General features: G+C 36.9%; 1 protein-coding gene across 4 annotated transcripts in view; it reads left to right on the top strand.

Annotated features, from left to right (window-relative positions):
- Positions 1–22,461, top strand: part of LOC126279877 (mediator of RNA polymerase II transcription subunit 30-like) — a 102,259-nt gene that overhangs the window by 12,841 nt on the left and 66,957 nt on the right. For 2 of the 4 annotated variants that reach the window (XM_049979714.1, XM_049979713.1), the window contains exons 2-3: positions 7,485–7,557; positions 12,658–12,829. In XM_049979714.1, coding sequence (XP_049835671.1) covers positions 7,485–7,557; positions 12,658–12,829 — 245 coding nt within the window. The remainder of the gene's footprint in view (positions 1–7,484; positions 7,558–12,657; positions 12,830–22,461) is intronic. The other 2 variants (XM_049979715.1, XM_049979716.1) reach the window with 1 other exon arrangement.

Here is a 22,461-nt window from a genome sequence, read left to right on the forward strand (position 1 = left end):
GTGTATATAGGTTGAATGAGAAATGGGGAAAAGATCTAAAGTGTATAGAAGTGTAAGAGATGCTGAAGAACATGAGAGGAGGAAAGCCATGGGAGTTGGATGAACTGTGGAAGTGATCAAAGTAGCAAAAGATGCGAGAACACAATGGCTGTATAAAGCTATAAGTGTCATACGGAAGGAAGTGAGAGCTCTGAAAGACTGTACGACGAAAATAATCGGGCCTTTCGTTAAGGGAGGAAACCAAAATGATGCAAAAACTATAGAAATGTTACCCTTATTTGCCAGTGTGTGAAACTTTGAGAAGATTCTGGAGAGACAAATCTGAATGCTTTGGGCCAGGAAGCTCCACAGTAGAGCCCGGCAGCAACAGCACTGAGTGTGAGATATATCCACTGATGGCCTTCCTAGATTCAGAGAAAACCTGCAACATTGTATTCAGAAGTAAAGTTTGGGCGGCCCTAAGAAGGAAAGGAGTAAAAAGCAGACTAAAAAAATCATAAAAGAATATTCCAGAGGTGTGTGAGTTGAGAGACTAAGAAGAGTTAGAACAGGATAGATGATATCGAGAAACAGTCTAAACAAGGCGATGCACTATCTCCATTATTTTTCATAGTGGTAATGAATGGTACAATGCAAAAGTAGCAAGAGCAATAGGAGACAGGATGAATGCAATGTTGTTTAGTCCTATTAATGACATACTGGTGTGGGGAAACAGTGAGGAGGAAATAAAGAAGCTGGGTTTTGAGTAGATGATGAACAAGAATGGCCAAAAATTTAATACAGATAGCTCGATAAAACAGAACATCAGGCTACAGTGCATTGACAAATATTTTGTTGCTTATTATATCAGGGTGAAGAAGGCAAAATAATTTGAACCTTGCACTAATGAATTATTGTAGAATGCATAAATTAATTAGTAAACAGTTTTAAAATGTCAGTTAAGACAATTTGTTGGTTGGAAGTCACAAATATGTATGATTCAATTTGGTTACATTGGTTATTTATTAAGATAGTGAATGCAGTATGTGCAAATTCCTCGACATTAAATTTTAACGTTAAGTGTAACTTCTAACATTTTTAAATTCTTTTTGATGCTGTGATATAATAATTGGTTGATAATATTTTAATATTTTGTATTGAAATCATTTATTGGTTTTTGTTGCTTTCATAAAAATTCTTTGTATGTTTACTGGATGATTTGCACACTTAACTTGTTTTCAGAGGAAGAAATATTGTAGCTTCTCAAAGGTGACATGTCTGATCTAGACTTTGACATTTATGGTGGGGAGAAAGATACCAAAAATGCTTAGCAACAGAACCCTGTTACATCAGTATAGTTTAAGGACTGGTTCTTGAGATGGTTGAAATTGTGGGCACTCAAGGCAGTGATGATACTTTGGTTTGAAGATGGTTAGTTAATGGTCGAAACCATGTAGCATATTATTTGCCTCACAAGTAAAGGTACCCAGCAGTGGGATCAGTTTATGACTCTATCTGTACGGTTATGCAAATTATGATCACAGGTATCACACCCTGCAGCCGTTTACTGTGGTGGGTCCTCATTTGTGAGCAAGTGACAGAAAAAGAATTTCAGAATTTCGTGTGACACTAAGTAGTGTTAAATAGTTGCATCAAGTAGTCTGGTTGTGAAGTGTAGTGGATAGCATGTAGAAAGTTGTGGGTTCAGTTCAGTTCAGTTCAGTTCAGTTCTTACTAGGTGCAGTAATCTTTTTATTTTTAAATCTTTGTCAAAATGCCTTTGATCACTGTTTTTATCCAGTTAATTGATTTAAATGCAATTCTTTTATTTCCATTCCTTTGGCACATCATTATCACAATATCAACTTCTTCGTTTGATCTCATTTTTTCCATCCTTTTTCCATTTGAAATTTAAGTTCATGTGTTTTTAAATTAATCTTATTTATTAATTTAGATTTAGTTTCTTTTATTTCATCACTCTGTTTTTTCATCCACATTATTGCATTCATCATCATCTATTTCTTATTTTGTTTGAATTTTATTATACTTACAGACCTTTTTTTTTTCAATCTTCATCTGATTTATTTTGTCCATTGTACCATGGGTATTTAGTTTACGTTTAAATGTTTGTATGATTACCATGCAAAAAAAATGCACATTTGGAAACGAAAAACACATTTTTCACACCACTGCACAGTCAATAAAGTAGTTTTTGTGGTCTTCCATTTCTTAACTGATAGATCAGAATTTTCAAATAATTGAATGTTATAATAGATGAACAGGATTAACTCATATTTGCAAAAATTCCAGTTAGAAAAAGAATGAAACAAATGAAAAGATCATACAGTGATTAAAACAAAGACAAAGGAATAGAAATACAAAAAATACATTTAAACCATTTAAGGGAATAAAAATAATGACTCATATCATTTCAGTAAAGATTTAAAAGTAAAAGAATTTATTGCATGTGACGAGATACTTACACACAACTTCTTGCATGTGAAGCTATTATCTTATCCATTACACCATGCAAACAGATTACGTAACTCGAAATCCTGAAACTTTTCCAGTCAATTACTCGCAAATGAGGGTCCACCAGGGTGAATGGGTGTGGGATGTCATACCTGGTACATCAAGCTACATCACTGTAGTTGATCCCACTGCTGGGGACCTCTTTTTGTGAAAAGAATGGATGAGAAAAGAATGTCCAGGAAGATGCACAAGCTTAAGATGGAGTCCAAGACACTTAAGTGGAAGGGGCTAAAAGGAGTGGAAGGAAGCTTTTGGAAGAGAGGAGAAGACAGGGCCAGTGCAGTGATATACAAGTGGCGGGAAGACGAAGAAGATAAAGCAGTTGGTATTGGAACCAAACCCTGCCGTTTATGGGGAAACTATTAAAGATGTTGATGGTGTAGATATTTATTCAGTATAGTAGATAAACTTTGATTATAATCGCATATTAATGACAACACAGCTAAAACATCAGAAAAGGATAAGGAGAAAAGTAACTTGCCCATATTTTGTGGTTAAAGTAATGGCTCACTTAAGATTGCCATTATAAGATAATGCTGCTCACATACACACACAATATACATTTTCTCTGAGGGTAGGACAAGTAGTTGGCCATGGCCTTGCTGAATGAACCAACCTGGTATTTGCCTGAAATGGTTTAAGAAAGTCACAGGAAACCTAAATAAGAATGGACGATGGATCAGATTCCATCTTGCAAGTGAGGTCAGTGTCTTAACAACTGCAATGTGTCATTTGGCAGGTCCATTTTGTTAAGTGTTCCTTTGATCACACAAAATCTGGACCAGGCAACTTGTATTATAAAATTTAGTTGTGGACTGCATCACTGCACAAAGTGTGGATACCTGTGGTTGACCTCATCGTGTATATACTGCTGTGCTGTTTCTACTGCCTTAAATCTGGTCAGAAAACTTGACTCTGGGCTTGTAAACATGCTACTATGTCCACTGTACACATACATTTCCTGCTTTCAGTTTATCTGGAAAACAGTTAACATCCTCCCATTACGGGTGAGATGAACTCAGGAGAATGAGATATTACTGTCAGATCATACACAGATCTCGACACATGGTCTATGTCTAAATTATTACAGTGTGGTCATGTATTGTAATGTAATAGGTATTGCAGTTTTCCTCTTTCAATGCCTAATCTGAGTCCTCTATGTAATTTTTACTTGAGCAGTGTGGATTAGTTATGAAGCATGTTTGAGCTATCTGAAATGGTGCACATGATGTTTCCTCACTCACAAAATTGGATGAACTATTGTGGAATAAATTGAACATTAACTTCCTTTAGTCACATGATAAAAATGTTATATCATAAATAAAATGTCAGTGTTGTGCCAACAAGAATGAAAATATCCTATTTAATTTCTCATACATTTCAGTATCAACATTACATATTATTCTTGTTTGCCTGGAAACATGAAAGAAGACAGATCATTTTAATATGTAGCTTTGGAGGCACTGTACTATAGATTTTTTTTCACCATAAATAATACTGTAATTTTATTGAACTGTGGTCAGGTCATTTCTTGAGGTTCAGATATAGTTACCCCCACCCCCCAGAATTTTTGTGGATAATCCATGTAGTGTTTTAATATAGTTATGAAAGTTCTGGCAGAATGAAATAATAAAGGAGTAAAGGAGACCATCCACTGAATAGTGGAAGTGTTGAGAAGTTGGCAGGTACACAAAAAAGAACAAAAGCTTTACTATCTTTAAGAAGAAATCATTTAAGCTAGAGTGCACACTCACGCATTTGCATGCTCAAAACCTGTGCACCTACATAGATGACACAAATCGTGGGATACCTCCTAATATTTTCTGACTTTCTACCCAGCTTAGTGCAGCAACTCGACGTGGCATGAAACATTGGAAGTCCCGTGCAGAAGTAATGAGCCATGCTATCACTATAGCTGTCCATAATTATGAAACTGTTTCCACTTCACGTTTATGTGCATGAACTAACCTCACAATTGTGTCCCATAAGTGTTCGATGTGATTCTTGTGCTATCCGGATATTCAGATCATTCGCTCATATTGTCCAGAATGTTCTTCAAACCAATCACCAACCACAGTGGTCTGTGACAGTGCACTGTCACCCATAAAAATGCCATTATTGAATGGCTGCATATGATCTCAAAGTAGTACTCTGGCGAGTGAGTGATTCAGTTGGACCTGAGCATCCAGTCTATTCCCTGTGAACCCAATGCCCACCATTATGGAGCCACTGTCAGCTTGCACAGTGCTTTTATGACAGCCAGGGTCCATGGCTTCATGGGGCCTGTGCCACACTCCAAACCTACTGTTGGCTCTTGCCAACTAATATTGGGACTTATCTTACCATGCTACAGTTTTCCACTTATCTGGGGGTGCAACCAAATGCTGCAGACGATATCCTGCTGTTAGAATAGGCACTTGGGTAGGTCCTCTGCTGCCACAGCCTATTAATCCCAAATTTTGCCCCTCTGTCCTAATGGATATGTCCGTTGTAAATCCTACATTGATGTCTGTGGTTATTTCAGTGAAGGCCGTCAGCTGCTGCATTGTCTGTGGTGAGAGATAATATCTCAAATTTGATATTCTTGGCACACTCTAGGCACTTTGGATCATAGAATATTGAACTCCTAACATTTTCTGAAATGGAATTTCCCATGTGTCTATCTCCTACTGTTCCCATTCAAAGTCTGTTAATTCCCATTGTGAGGCTCTAATCTCTTCTGAAACCTTACTCACCTGAGTACATATGACAGCTCTGCCAATGCACTGCTCCTTTATACACTGTATGTGCGATACTACTGCCATTTGCATTATGTGCACATCTCTACCCCGTGACTTCTGTCACCTCAGTGTAAATTGTGTTGGATGTCGGTGTGGTAACACACCTTTGGCTCTCCTGATAAAATTTTCTTCTGCCGTCTCCCCCCCCCCCCCCCTCTTTTCATATTTTTCTCTTTGTCTCTCCACCTCCCTCCCCCCTCTTCCCCACCTCCTTGAAAAAGTGTTCTTATTTGTTTTGGAGATCAGATTGAAATATAAAATTCGTTTACTCCATATATCCATTAATTGCAGCTGTAGTTGAAATGTGCTATTTGTCTTGGATGATATTTATTGAGAACTGATTGATTGTGATGTGGGTCATATTTATTGTAAGTTACGATGTGCAATTCATAACTTAACAATTTTTGTAATAAAGTTTAATTTTCTTTTAATGTGTGCTGAGATTGTTTGATAGTCTTCCTCACTTTTTTTTCTTTTCTTTAAAAACTTTGCTTATCAAAGGATCTTGTGATCAGTTAGCTGATAGTGCCAGAAGTTTACTTTTACAAACTAAATGTTACATCTAAAATATATATTTTATGAAGAGAGAATTGTTTCAGTGTTTCCTCTAATTGGAAATGTGGTTTATGTAACTGAAAATGTTGTTTCTGAGTGTTCGTTCCATGTTGTTTCTCCTTCCTCCTTCATTTCTTTTGATTGTGTTAATTGCTCTTTGGTTCTAGGTTTTGAAACATATAACTTGTCTGTCAGTATAATGTAGTGACACAAATGGTTTACTGTGGTTAAAAAAGTAATTTTTTAACAGCTGTATTTCACAGAATGTTAAATAGATCTCTATTTCAAGCTGTGCGCTCAGTTAACATAGAAAGCACATCTCTTGGATGTTTTACAAATTCTTCCACATTTTAAGCATTTGTCTCCAAAAATATTTCTGTAGTAGCACAATAAAAGTACTAGGCCCACGTTTTTGCACTATTAAATTTAATAGTGTCTGTTTAGTTCCAATTTAGCATCACAGTTTACAACTTTCTGCTTTGTTTTTATTTCACAGTTATTATGCCAATCAACAATAATTTACAGTTACTTACATTTATATTTGTAATATAATATTATGTATAAAAAATCTACTTATCATGTGGCAGCAGGACAATGCACATAAGATATTCCATGTGTGTTTTTCCTGCCATTGCCTCTTGAGTAGATTTTTTTTGTCTATGCAATTGTATTACATTTTCAAACATTAATTATTTTGGTGATTCTTCAGTTTGTAGGTGTACCATTTCATGACGAAAGTAATTGAGCATTACTTAAACTGTGGGGCATGTGTGCCCTTTCCTATTAACATCCAGTATCTACACAGTAGCCCAATCATGCAGTTCATAAGTTGATAATGGCTAACATCAGTTTAAAACCAGTTGTCAAAAGCCAAGCAAATTCCTGACAGTTTCACATCTATGCAGGATCTCTTTCATGAAATACCCAAAGTGAAATGTGTGTGAACATTTGAGTTACTAAAGCTGACAAGTATGTGTAAACCATAAGATTTATGATTGTGAAAGTTTGAGTGTTTGTGATTGTAAATGCTTATTTATTGACCCATGTAAAACAGGGACATTGTGTGTGTGTGTGTGTGTGTGTGTGTGTGTGTGTGTGTGTGTGTGTGTGTGTGTGTAGGGCGGGGAGGGTTACTGCGGCAGTGTGTGGAGAGAGAGAGAGAGAGAGAGAGAGAGAGAGAGAGAGAGAGAGAGAGAGAGACACTCATGGCTACACACTTTCACTATGTTCCATGCTGTTGCAAAGTTTTAATTTTTTAAATAAATTATCTGGAGACATGTAGAGCAGTCATTTATGATTTGTCTCTTAATGAATGTTTGCACTTTCTGTCTAAAAGTCATTGTATGATGTGTGGTGCTTAGTAAATTGTCTTGTATGTTTGTATAAGGCACATTACACATCATGAATATATGTTATGGTAAAAGTACATGTTGTTCCATGCCAAAAGATTATCCATGAAAGTTGTGTGCTGTGGAGCAGAAATAAAGTTGAAATGATTTTTGTACCTTCGCTTAATGAAGGAAATAAAAATGCGTATATGTATTGAGCTATAATCTTTGGGCATTGCAAACTGTGCTTTCACCATATATCACCATTGTCATGTGATGTCTGAGAGCATTTTATTTCCTCTCTGTCCAGATATGAATGTTCTATCAGAATGGAAAATGTTGTGTGCAGGACATGTGGAGCACATGCCCCTGCAAAATCCTGAAGTTAAGTATAATAGCCAGCCATTTTGAGGTCTTGCTTTAGGTTATCATGTAGTGTATTTGAAATAAAAGTTAGTTTTATATTTTCTCCAATTTACGTAAGACCACTTTGTGAGGCAGATGTTTTGTAGTTTGATGTTATTGTAGTATTCCTGTTATCTTTGTTACTCTACATATTTCTGAGTTTAGGCTCAATCTTTGTTTTTATTTTTTTTCTGCCTCATAAATGGTCACCTGCACTGACACTATGAAGGTATTTCACAATGAAATGAAATATCACCATTCACACTGGAACAAAATTAATGTAAACATGCAGTGTACCTCATGTCTCCATCTTGAAACTGTAATATTTCTTCTTCTAAATAACAGAAGAAAGATGATAAAGAGAGCTTACATAATCTTTTTGTGACAGTTTCAGGATATCAAAATTTATCAAGTTAGATATGAGAAACACACTTTACTCTTTTCACAGATTGGTGATATTTCTTTCTGTTTGATAACATTCATTATCCATACAGTAGCTAATAAATGACATTTTGAAAATCATCAAAATCTTCTATTTTTGAAGATAATTTTCTTTCTGCAACTAGTTTTTGCCAATGCCCATTTGGTGTGTGTGTGTGTGTGTGTGTGTGTGTGTGTGTGTGTGTGTGTGTAAAATTGCTCACATACATTTGTTATGAAGGTGAATCATAATACTCAAGGCTGAAAACCATTCACTACCCCAACCTTACATACAGTTAGATTTGAAAAAGAAGTGAATTGTTTCATATGTAATAATTGGTAGAGAAGGTCGCATTATATCATGGACATTTATGATAGTTAACAGCTAATAATGATGCTAAGCCACAGTTTCTTCAGAATAGATATTCAGTATATCGTGCCTTTATTTACCATAGTTCTCCAGACCAATATGGTGTTAAAATGATTTTAGTAGTTCCTTCTTTGTCATTGAGTAAAACCTTGGAGTGAATTCTTTCACACTGGAAAATAACTTTTGATATTACAGTTTGCTCCTTTAAGTATGAAAACGGTCTTTTCTTATCTTTCAAATTAGGAGGTACATAGGAGTCGAAAAACTGAAGAATGGTAAGATAAATGTTAGGACATAATATATGAACCAGACATGAACATTTAACGTAATTTTGTTTTTCTAACTTGTGACGTGTCTGTTTACATTATGTGCGATGAAGGACAAGGATGAAAATAGACTTCCCTATATTATGTAGGCTATAGCCAGCATGATGTTGTGGGCAGTTAACTGATCTTGGCAGTGTGCAAGGCATTATAAAATTCTTTTGACATTGCTTTCAGAAATGCAGTTCCAGAAGGAATTTATTACATTCATCTGCAGGCTTTTCTTTGCTCATTTTCTGTTTGGGTTACAATGAGGAGATTAACTACTTGTATGTATTACTTGAAGTATAAAACCAGCTGTCTTGACATCTTACACGTGTAATTTTCAAATATGCAGAAGCATATTGGTTTTGTAAGGTAGTATTCTGGGAGGAAGGGTTGAAGAAAAGCCAGCAGTAAAAGATTCCTGAGAACTTTTGGCAAGCAGTTAGCACACATGAAGTGCTTCCCAGAAGGTGGCCATAAACTTGCATATCTGTGAAGTGATGAAAGTGCACTGTGGATCATCAACTAAGCATCAAATGTGTACAGTGCATTGTTAGTACACCATAGTTGTGTTCCTATTAATTTTATGAAAAAGTTTGTGGTAGTTTTGCTGGCACAGGAGTTTGAAACATTCTTTGCCAGTAAGTTTCTTTGTAACATTGGTGTTAACATGTTGGCACCAGATTGTGACAAAATAATTTGTGGATTAAAGCAAGAAAATTGTGACTCTGTGGTTCAAATGATAAGTAATATTAGGTTCTAACAGGTGGCTCCCATGAACACTTACATAATTATGTAACACATCTAAGTCAAATACAGCATTATTTTATTTGCTTCCCAAGTTCTGTAAAATTGTCCGTCATGCCTGTTATATTTAATTCTTGTTGGTGCATAAAATTAATTGTCTTGACCCTTGTTTTCAGTGCCTGAAACATTAGTAATACCAGGTGCTTAATCAATTCAAACTCTGCCCTGCATCACATGTAAGTCATTCTGGTGTCTCTTGTGGTCATCTTTAGCAACTCTTGTAGTCATGTATGTATAAATTCTGTCTGCCAGCAAGTAACTTTTTCACTCCCAATACATAACAGTGCATGGCAAAATTCATCTTTCTAATTTAATCAGTTTCATCATTGCTGATGTTTTGAAGACCAGTCATGTAAATCAGACCAGGTCCACAGCCATGGGAACCTAGGTAACAGAAGTAGTTTCTCTGCAGTTCTGATTTGGTTCTAACACTGTAGTATACTCATTCACATATCACTGTGTCAACAGCCAGAGGTTGAAAATGAAGTGTTTATCAGGATACCAGTGTTCATGATATCAGTATAGATTTTCCCCCTATTATGTAAAATAATCATGGCCTCTATTTATCAACTTTTGGACATAGTTTGTTTTATTGCTCAACTGTCTGAGATGAGTTGTACTCTGAGAATGGTCTGTATTTCACGCAGAAATGGAACACGCTTGTTCTTCCAATTTCCACATAATTTATGTAAATTAATATTCTCCCAGCCTCATAGTCTGATGAAATTGTCAGTCCCACCACACACCACACTTTCCATTGTTTGTATTATCTCTGTGTATATCCCCCTTTGTACATAATAAGTCTGCACATTGTTGCTGATCTCATTGCAAAACTTGCCTATGTATAATGTCACTTTATTTCCTAATATTACTCAGATCTCAGCTTATCAAGACCTACATTATCCATAGCAGGAATAGTAATATTTGAAGATACATATGACATATACTCACAGTACATAGTACTTTTAGAGTGGAGGTTTTAATGTGTTGCAGAGTGAGCGGCTTCTCCTTTTTATTCTCGTGGTCAGCTGGCCATGGTAATCTGCTCTCTCTTGTTTTGATCTCTTCTACATGTTCCTTGCACCTCTCTGTAGTTTTCTTGTCTGATTTTGTCCATTTCAGTTTTTGTTGACCTTCTATAATTCTTGTGGTTTTCTCCTTTCTTCCAGCTGTGTTTTGAATATCTCAATTATTTTACTCCCACTCTTGTGGAATTATTTTTAATGGAACGAGGGACCAATGACATAGCAGTTTTCTCCCTCTCCCCTCTCTTTTAAACCATACAATCATAGTACACAGTAAATTTGTTGTGAAGCATACTCCATAATGCAGTAATATAGTTTTGAGCAACGTTATTTTTGGTTTCACAACTTCTACCAATTTTGTTAAATGGAGGCTATAAACATGTTTCTGAAACTTGTGTGCAAATAGCTTTTTGACAAAAGCTTACAGTTGTGGTCAAGGCTTTAGGTGAATTCCTGTGGCACTTAATTTTATAAGTGTGCTGCCTCTCAGTGTTGCCAGGTTGTTTATAGAGTAAATTTATTAAAGCTATGTTAGTGTATAGGACAGCTGCATAGCAGACAGCACAAAAAAGTCTTATTTCCAACTCTTGATTACTACATGAATGTTTGATATTTACACCAGATTAAATTACATGAGAATATTAACCAATTCAGTGACATATAAGATAAGTAACTGGCTACTCAATCAGTAATAGGATGGTACAATGATCTGTGGGGAATATTTAGATGGAATATGACATTCTTTCCATTGCAGTGCCTGAGGAAATTTTTAAAATAGACCATAAGTTAATTCTCTTTCCTCCATCTTACGTCATGAGTAATGACTCTAAGAATAAGAAAAGAAAGGTTGGAATTCATAATAAGGTGCAGACAGTTATTTGGATAAAATATGAAGGGGATAAACAACAGTGTAAAGAACTGGCATGGCATGCAGAACACTTCTATAATTGTATACACTCCGTATTGCAATAATTAATAATTAGAAAGCTATTTGTATGTAATTGAAGGGAACATCACCTGTAGTTAGGTCAGTAGTGTGTGTGTGTGTGTGTGTGTGTGTGTGTGTGTGTGTGTGTGTGTGTGTGTAAACTAAGAGACCAGAAATTCCAAATTAATATAGCAAATTAGGAGCTAGTACATATATGTGGTAAGTGGTTTCAGCTACTTCAGTGTGCACAAGAATATTCATGCTAAACACAGATCTTGAGTTCACAATTGAAACCTCCCTAATTCTATTGAGTCAGAGAACAGATAATTTTTAGGACACAGCGGAATGTGGTGTGTAACCCTATTGTTCAGTCAGTTATTTCTAATGGAGCAGCAAAGCAATGGGTTTAGAAATGTTTTTAGAACACTGAAGAAAGACTTGGAAGGTGTGGAGGGAATAAAGTTGATACTTTGATTTACTCTGTGAACTGTGCAGTTGCTAGCACATGCCTTGTGAAAGGTCAGAATATAGTTAAGCCCCAGTGCAACATACAAGTTTAACTTTCCACAGAGATTACTTTTGAAAGCAAAATGATTGGCCTGAAGCACAGTGCTTGTATCCAACCTCAGCATGCGAGGGCAAACTGAGAACATAAAAAATAAAGACAAACAATCAAATAAAAGATCAGAAAAAATTGGAAAAGTGTGAAAGATGGGTTCTTAGAATGGAAAACGGTGAGATGTCTGTCAGAATATGAGGTAAGGTTACTGAGAGTAGCATACTATTTCTATATAGTGTGAATGTAATAGTAGTGAATTTTAATAACAAGATTCCACTCTATTGTCACTCAGAATGTTACAAGTAACGAGTAGTTTCTCTGAGTTGTTTTACCCTTATTGAGACTCTGAAAGAATTTGCCTCTGTAGCATTATGAACTTATGAACACTCTATACCTTGTTTTTCTCATTACTAAATACATGTCAGCAGCTTAATTTTTTCCTTACACTCCTTTCCAATGGATGTACTCTCTCCACTGTTGACAGTTGCCTTTATATATTTTTCATGTCACTCAATATATAAAACAATTAAGATACAAGGAGCTGCAAAATCATAATTTTAATGAATGTTGTAGAATTCCTACTCTTTATCTGTTATTGTTAATTTCTTTATTATGATTGGTTATTAAATATCACAACTGTGCTAATAAAACGTAATTTTATAGTGATGGTTGGTCAGCAGGCATATGGTGTTGGAATGCAGCCAAATGCTCAGCAAGCATTGGTACAGCAACAGCAACAACAGAATCAACAACTGCAAATGCAGCAGCAACAACAAATACAGCAACAGTTACAGCAGCAACAGCAGTTGCAGCAATTACAACAGCAACAACAGGTATGCATTTATAATAATGGAGCACACTTCAGTTTCCAGAACAAGTTTTCAAATTTACCGTTTGGCACACACGACATTTAAAAGGTATATCCTGACTGTTGCCATTAGCTACTTCGTGCCACTGCACTAGGTGCAATGTAAATGACTGGAAGGGTTTTTGGGCCTTAACTGAAAATCTAATCACCTCCAAGAATCTTTCAATCACCTTACAGTATTTATTTCTGTTCCAATTTCTGAGGGAAATGTACTTGTAAAGAATGCTAAAAAGTTGTTGAGTGCCTAATATTTTTGAAATAAATAAACTGTTCGACTCCATACTTCGTTATAATGAAGCAAAGAGCTACTACAAATCAATGCAATCGGCTACAACTTCTATTATGTTAATGTGTTTTTTAAAAAAAAAGTAATACCATGAGATTGTAGTGGGATGAAACTATAGAAAAATTCTCACTGAAAGCGAAAACAATGACTTATTGTTAGTTATTATTTGTGTAAGAAATACAGCTATGTTTTTGTGTTCAGTGAGAATTCAGCTTTTTATTAATTCAAGCAATAATGTTTACTTACATACATATGTTTGTATCAGAAGTTATTGACTGAAACATTTACAAAGAATTTACTCAACAATAGAGCACTACATTTGTGTTTCTGTTCTCTGCAACAAAATAAATAAGTTAATATCTATTCCCTTTCCCTCTGTCTTAGAGAGCACAAGTGGAAATCATAGTGTAGTGCTACATGTCTCTTATCATCAAAAGGGGGAGGGAGGGAGAGAGGGTCAACATTTCTTCAAAACCCAGCTAGTGCACGACAGAAATAAATTAAAATTTCTCTTTTTAGCGTGGAAGAGGAATTCCATTTGTTATGAGGTAGTGCAAGTTGAATAAACGGCCATTTGTTCACGCAAGTGCCATGTTAACCACCAGCAATAAACATCTAGATTTCAAATATTCTCCATCCACATTTCAGATGACCCATCAAGACCATGCCACCATTTATGCCCACTTTGAAAAATAGATACCAAACACATCTATGAGATTCAGCTCGTTTTCATTCATTTGCTCACAGCAAATTTAGAATTTAGTTGGCAGAAAAGGAGAAAGCGATAAAATATAGATATCTTAAAATTTAAACTATTTAAAAAAATTTTGTGGATGTCTAGGTAGCACACATTATGAAGCGTTAAAATGAGATGACTAGTTTCAGTTGACTAAGCAACTATCTTCAGATTTGAGATAAGTGTAGAGCAGAAAATTGCCTTAAATTAAATTTTACAAATTAAACCTTGAACATAGAAAAGTTTAAAAGTGTGGAAATAAAGAAAAGTAATAATATACCATTTGTAGTAAATGTGTTGGCAAATAGTGTATTGTAAACGATGCATTGTCTATGTAGCTGGGAGTTAGTTATGAGAAAGGAAATGGCTATCAGATAATGGTCAACTATATATAAATTAACAACATTACATCAAAGAGGTAATGTGTAAAGCATACCACATCCATATGAGTAATTCTTCCAATAAATAAGCTGAACCAATAAGGTAAAATCAAAAAGTTTAAAGCTGATCGGAACAAGAGAGTTAGATGGTGAAAACTATTACAAAGATAAAAACAGCAACATTATGCAAAAAGGATCATACCATCCTTACTGAGATCGCACTCAGTTATACAAAATCTATATATACTTTGTTACATTGAGTAACCTGTCAAAGCAACATGTAGCACTTCTGAAGGTCAAGCTGAAAGTTGCTAGAAAGGCAAGTAGTTGGAGTTGAAGTATACACAGTTACATCATACATCATGAATGAGAACAAGAATAATTGCAGTACAGATCACATAGGGGTCAAATCAGGGCTTCGAGTGAGCCAGATATTGTTGCTAATGACTCTGTCCTGGAACACACAATGAGTTGTGTCCAAAGAAACACTGGCTGTATGAGGTCTTGCTGACTCCTCTTGGAAAAAGTATGAAGCTTCATTCTCTTTCACTCACTTCTTTAAAAAAACAGTTGCAAAAATGTTTTGCACCTATTTTTCAAAGTTACCTGTATCATTAAGAAAATTGGATACACTATCGTCTTCACTAACTGTGCACCTCGTTCCTGTTTTCTGATGGAGAAGGGTTCGTCATGAAACAGAATAGGTCTATTGGTGTTCGAATGTTGACAGTTTTGGGAATTAACATTCCATATTAATGGAATTTTCGTAGAGAAATTTTCAAAGCAGTATGAAATGTTGTATAGGTGAGTTCCTGTGAGCACAGTACGGCATCGTTCACATTTGTTGACAGGCACACTTCCAATTTCATGAAATTTATTCACTAATTTGCGAATTGAATCATGCCTCGGAATTTGAACACCTGGAAAGTTTTGGTCAAATGACCTCTGGGTAATATGAGTGGACTCTGTGATGGTCAGTTCATGGTAATTAGTAAAACAACCCTGTTTCAACTCTAAAGGGAAATTAATTTTTGGGTGCGTGTTATTGAATCACCCTCCTCTCATGAACATAGAGCTTGCCGTTGGTGGAGAGGCTTGCTTGCCTCAGCGATACAGATAGCCGTACTGTAGGTGCAACCAAAATGGAGGGGTATCTGTTGAGAGGCAGGACAAACATGTAGTTCCTGAAGAGGGGCAGCAGCCTTTTCAGTAGTTGCAGGGACAACAGTCGGCATGATTGACTGATCTGGCCTTGTAACATTAACCAAAACTGCCTTGCTGTGCTGATACTGTGAACGGCTGAAAGCAAGAGGAAACAACAGCCATAATTTATCTTGAGGGCATGCAGAGCTTTACTTCATCGTTAAATGAGGATGGCATCATCTTTGGTTTAATACCCCTGAGGTAAAATAGTCCCCCATTCGGATCTCCGGGCAGGGACTAATCAGGAGGATGTCATTGCCAGGAGAAAGAAAACTGTCATTCTATGTATTGGAGTGTGGAATGTCAGAGCCCTTAATTGGGCAGGCAGGTTAGAAAATTGAAAAAAGGGAATGGATAGGTTAAAGTTAGATATAGTGGGAATTAGAGAAGTTCGGTGGCAGGAGGAACGAGACTTCTGGTCAGGTGAATACTGGGTTATAAATACAAAATCAAATAGGTGTACTGCAGGTGTAGGTTTCATAATGAATAAAACAATAGGAGAGTGGGTAAGCTACTACAAACAGCATAGTGAATACACTATTGTAGCAATGATACATGAAGCCTATGCTTACCACAGTAGTAAAAGTTTATATGCCAACTAACTCCGCAGAGGATGAAGAGACTGATGAAATGTATTATGAGATAAAAGAAATTATTCAGGTAGTAAAGGAAGACAAAAATTTAATAGTCATGGGTGACTGGAATTTGATATTAGGGAAAGGGAGAGCAGGAAAAGTAGGTGAATATGGTATGTGGGTAAGGAATGAAAGAGGAAGCCACCTGGTAGAATTTTGCACAGAGCACAGATTAATCATAGCTAATACTTCGTTCAGGAACCATGAAAGAAAGTTCTATACATAAGGGGCCTTGGAGACACTGGAAGGTATCAAATATATTATATAATGGTAAGACAGAGATTCAGGAGCTAGGTTTTAAATTGTAAGACATTTCCAGGGGCAGATAAGGACTCCGACCACAAGCTAATCGTTACTAACTGTAGATTAAAACTGAAGAAACTGCAAAAAGGTGGGAATTTAAGGAGTTGGGATCGTGATAAACTGACAGAACCAGAGGTTGTAGAGAATTTCAGAGAAAGCATTAGGGAATCATTGATAAGAACGGGGAAAAGAAACTTGGTAGAAGAAGAATGGGTAGCTTTGAGAGATGAAATTTTGAAGGTAGCAGAGGATCAAGTAGGTAAAAGGATGAGGGCTAGTATAAATCATTGGGTAACACAAGAAATATTGAATTTAATTGATGAAAGGAAAAAATATAAAAACACAGTAAACGAAGCAGGCAACAAGGAATACAAATATCTCAAAAATGAGATCGACAGGAAGTGCAAAATGGCTAAGCAAGGATGGCTAGAGGACAAATCTAAGGATGTAGAGGCATATATCTCTAGGGGTAAGATAGATACTGCCTACAGGAAAATCAGAGACCTTTGTAGAAAACAGAACCACTTCTATGAATATGAAGAGTTCAGATGGAAACCCAATTCTAAGCAAAAAAGGGAAACAGAAAGGTGGAAGGAGTATACAGGGTGTTACATGAAGGTAAGGCCAAACTGTCAGGAAACATTCCTCACACACAAAGTAAGAAAATGTTATGTGGACATGTGTCCGGAAATGATTACTTTCCGTGTTGGAGCTCATTTTATTACTGCTGTTGAAATCACAATCATGGAATGGAAACAAATAGCAACAGAACGTACCAGCATGATTTCCAATACTTTGTTACAGGAAATGTTCAAAATGTCCTCCGTTAGTGAGGGTACATACATCCACTATCTGTCGCATGGAATCCCTGCTGCACTGATGCAGCCCGGGAGAATGGCGTATTGTATCGCAACAGTCCACAATACGAGCACGAAGAGTCTCTACATTTGGTACCGGGGTTGCGTAGACAAGAGCTTTCAAATGCCCCCATAAATTAGTCAACATGGTTGAGGTCAGGAGAGCGTGGAGGCCATGGAATTGGTCCGTCTCTACCAATCCATCGGTCACCAAATCTGTTGTTGAGAAGCGTACGAACACTTCGACTGAAATGTGCAGGAGCTCCATTGTGCATGAACCACATGTTGTCGTACTTGTAAAAGCACATGTTCTAGTAGCACAGGTGGAGTATCCCTTACGAAATCATAACATGCTCCATTGAGCATAGGTGGAAGAACATGGAGCCCAATCGAGACATCACCAACAATGCCTGCCCAAACGTTCACAGAAAATCTGTGTTGATGACGTGATTGCACAATTGCGTGCTAATTCTTGTCAGCCCACACATATTAGTTGTGAAAATTTACAATTTGATCACGTTAGAATGAAGCCTCATCTGTAAAGAGAACATTTGCACTGAAATGAGGATTGACACATTGTTGGTTGAACCATTCGCAGAAGTGTACCCATGGAGGCCAATCAGCTGCTGGTAGTGCCTGCACACGCTGTACACGGTTCGGAAACAACTGGTTCTCCCGTAGCACTCTCCATACAGTGATTTTGTCAATGTTAGCCTGTACAGCAGCAACTTCTCTGACACTGGCATTAGGGTTATTGTCAACTGCACGAAGAATTGCCTCGTCCATTGCAGGTGTCCTTGACGTTCTAGGTCTTCCCCAGTCACGAGTCATAGGCTGGAATGTTCTGTGCTCCCTAAGACGCCGATCAATTGCTTCAAATGTCTTCCTGTCGGGACACCTTTGTTTTGGAAATTTGTCTCGATACAAATGTACTGCCCCACAGCTATTGCCCCGTGCTAATCCATACATCAAATGGGCATCTGCCAACTCCGCATTTGTAAACATTGCACTGACTGCAAAACCAAGTTCGTGATGAACAGTAACCTGTTGATGCTACGTACTGATGTTCTTGATGCTAGTACTGTAGAGCAATGAGTCGCATGTCAACCCAAGCACCGAAGTCAACATTACCTTCCTTCAATTGGGCCAACTGGCGGTGAATCGAGGAAGTACAGTACATACTGACGAAACTAAAATGAGCTCTAACATGGAAATTAAGCATTTCCGGACACACATCCACATAACATTTTTTCTTTGCGTGTGAGGAATGTTACCTGAAAGTTTGGCCATACCTTTTTGTAACTCCCTGTATAGAGGGCCTATACAAAGGCAATGTACATGAGGACAATATTATTTAAATGGAAGAGGGCATAGATGATGATGATGATGATGATGAAATGGGAGATATGATATTGTGTGGAGAATTTGACAGAGCACTGAAAGACCTAAGTCGAAACAAGGCCCCAGGAGTAGACAACATTTCATTAGAATTACTGATAGCGTTGGGAGAGCCAGTCCTGACAAAACTCTACCATCTGGTGAGCAAGGTATATGAGACAGGCGAAATACCCTCAGACTTCAAGAATAATATAACAATTTCAATCCCAAAGAAAGCAGGTGTTCACAGATGGGAAGATTACCGAACTGTCAGTTTAATAAATCACGGCTGCAAAATACAAACACAAATTCTTTACAGACGAATGGAAAAACTGGTAGAAGACGACCTGTGGGAAGATCAGTTTGGATTCGTCACAAATGATGGAACATGCGAGGCAATACTGACCTTATGACTGATCTTAGAAGATATATAAAGGAAAGGCAAACCTACATTTCTAGCATTTGTAGACTTAGAGAAAGCTTTTGACAATGTTTACTGGAATACTTTCTTTCAAATTCTGTAGGTGGCTGGGGTAAAATACAGGGAACAAGAGGTTATTTACGATTTGTACAGAAAGTAGATGATATTTAAAAGGGTAGAGGGGCATGAAAGGGAAGCAGTGGTTGGGGAGTGAGACAGAGTTGTAGCCTATCCCCGATGTTATTCAATCTGTATACTGAGCAAGCAGTAAAGGAAACAAAAGAAAAGTTCAGAGTAGGTATTAAAATCCATGGATAAGAAATAAAAACTTCGAGGTTTGCCGATGACATTGTAATTCTGTCAGACCGCAAAGGTCCTGAAAGAGCAGTTGAACGGAATGGGCAGTGTCTTGAAAGGAGGATATAAGATGAACATCAACAAAAGCAAAATGAGGATAATGGATGCAGTCTAATTAAATCGGGTGATGCTGAGGAATTAGATTAGGAAATGAGACATTTAAAGTAGTAAAGGAGTTTTGCTATTTGGGGAGCAAAATAACTGATGATGGTCGAAGAAGAGAGGATATAAAATGTAGAATGGCAATGGCAAGGAAAGCGTTTCTGAAGAAGAGAAATTTGTTAACATCGAGTATAGATTTAAGGGTCAGAAAGTTTTTCCTGAAAGTATTTGTATGGAGTGTAGCCATGTATGGAAGTGACATGGACGATAAATAGTTTAGACAAGAAGAGCATAGAAGCTTTCGAAATGTGGTGCTACAGAAGAATGCTGAAGATTAGATGGGTAGATCACATAACTAATGAGGAGGTATTGAATAGAATTGGGGAGAAGAGGAGCCTGTGGCACAACGTGACTAGAAGAAGGGATCGGTTGGTATGACATGTTCTGAGGCATCAAGGGATCACCAATTAAAATTGGAGGGCAGCGTGGGGGCTAAAAATCGTAGAGGGAGACCAAGAGATGAATACACTAAGCAAATTCAGGAGGAAATAGGTTGCAGTAGGTAATGGGAGATGATGAAGCTTGCACAGGATAGGGTAGCATGGAGAGCTGCATCACACCAGTCTCAGGACTGAAGACGACAACAACAACAACAACAACAACAACATATTTAACATTTTTACGGAATTTAAAAATCTTATTTTCATAGTGTTGTCTTTTTCTAGAGAACTGTTGCAGCTTTCTACAAAATATTGTATGTTTAATCTCTTATGAGGGTTTTGTAATATATTTAAGAAAATATATTTAAAAAATTACTATTCTGTTATTTTAAGTATCAGATAAAGAAATTCTTGTGAAATTCAGAGCACTTTGCCCCATATCTCACCTTACCTACAGAATTTCAAAGTTTACCATTGAGAAAAATTTTATTGGGTTTATGGAAATAAGTGCACAAAATTTCATAAATCTAGCCTTCATAAATTCTGAGAAAAAGGTACAAAAACTTTTGAAAAGCCCCAATTTCCATGAAATGCAATTAAAGTTTGTCCTAACTTTTTCCTTCAGTCACCATTTCAGATGGCTCCAGATATGTACTCGGGGCCCTCCTATGCTTTGAGGCTTCTATTCTGGTTTCTTGTTCGACTTTCTTTCCTTTACCAGGGCCTCAACTTTATTTTCAGCTCTAGAGAGGTGCTGTAAATCTATTTTTCTCAAGATGTCTTGGATGAAATTTCCCATCTTAATGCCCAGTCTCTCTAAAACCTACATTCTCCGCGCATTTTCATTATTAAATACAAGAATTGCATGATAAGTTGTGATTTTGACAACTGTAGCAGATGCAAATGTGATTTGGGGGCATGGTTTCCATATAAGGGAATTTAGACTCTCATTTGGATTCTGGGTTTTACCAGGAGCACACTTTTTAGAAGTTAAGGTTTGGCCAGAAACCTGTAAGTGGGGGTGGCAAGTTCTAGGATAATATTCAGAATCATCTTCTTTTGAATGTAGGAGTTGTTATCCACTGAGCCTGTAGATATTGAAGTGTTTTTTCAAAAAGGGTCCCTGCAGGAAGGTTGTGTTGTATATTTATTTTTCAGGCACTTCGGATATGATTTCATCATTGAATCTTTGCCCATGAGTTCTACTAATAAATGAAAAATAAATTGAAAATGGACATTTTCAGTCAATTTTATGGATGTGACCTCTTACTCCCATCCCCATCCTCTTACCCCTTAATCTGCGGGCGAAATTTCTGGAAATGTATGTCATCAGCTCTAAGAAAATCAGAAAAGGAGAGAATCAAAGTGTTAGAGATGTGGCGTTATAGAAGTATGTTGCAAATTAGGTGGACTGATAAGATGAGGAAGTCCTCTGCAGAATCAGTGATGAAGGGAACACACAGAAAACACGGGTAAAAAGCAGGGACAGGATGATAGGACATGTATTGAGCCATAAAGGTACAACATCCTTGGTACTACAGAAGCTGTAAAGGGTAAAACCTGCAATGGAAGACAGAGAATGGAATATTCGGAGAAGAGGTTGGCACAAGACAAGAATCAAGAGTCAGGAAACTGATTCCACAGCATGAATGGCAAAATGCTGTTAATGATTTGTGGAATGGTTTAAGTGAGACAAAACACAAACATTCAGTTGCAAAAGATGATACTTGTTGACATTCCTCCACAAAGAAGAGAGACATTTACGAAAAAGTAGGATTCTTTTTCAGGAGCTGTGTCCTCCTTTTACTAGGACACATTTGATCTGAACAACTTTAGGCATTGGTCACTATTTTGAAAATCTAAACAGACTCATTGTTTTCCACATGCTCCTAATTTAACTAAGCATCATAAATCACCAGTGAATGGTTTCTACTGAATCAGGCTTCATAAGGACATAGTGCGGTTGTACGTGCAGCTCCTACCATGCAGTCAGAAGAGGTCTAGGTTAGTTGGGTTATGGAAAATAGTGCAGGATGAAGCTAAGTGGCATACAAGCTCCGTATACAAGAAACGTCTGCTGGTGGATGTGTTCCTCTTGTCACGGTGGGCTGATGATATAACACAGTTATTACAAAACTGTATGTACTTCCCGTATGTTGTTTATAATGTAGCCTTACATACTCCATTTAAGTTAAAATGGAAAAATAATGTTACTGCACATCTTTTAAGGAAAACTACAGTGTGTTCTTTAGGAGGAGAAAGCAAAAAATTGAAGAATGTTTGTCAGTAATGAGAGAGAAAATGAAGGCAAATAAATAGGTAAGAGAAAGAAGTATTAAGAGTTGCAGATTGTAGAGTTCCCACACTTAGTGGATTGGTAGCTGTCACATGCCAGTTTCGTAGCTAATAAATCATTGAGCAGTGGTAAATATATAATTGAGAGTAACAGTAAAGTACACTACAATTCATGTTTTCTTTCTTTTTTTTTTCCTGTGCTGGT

This window comes from Schistocerca gregaria, chromosome 1 (genome assembly GCF_023897955.1).
Source record: "Schistocerca gregaria isolate iqSchGreg1 chromosome 1, iqSchGreg1.2, whole genome shotgun sequence".
NCBI classification, from domain to species: Eukaryota; Metazoa; Arthropoda; class Insecta; order Orthoptera; family Acrididae; genus Schistocerca; species Schistocerca gregaria.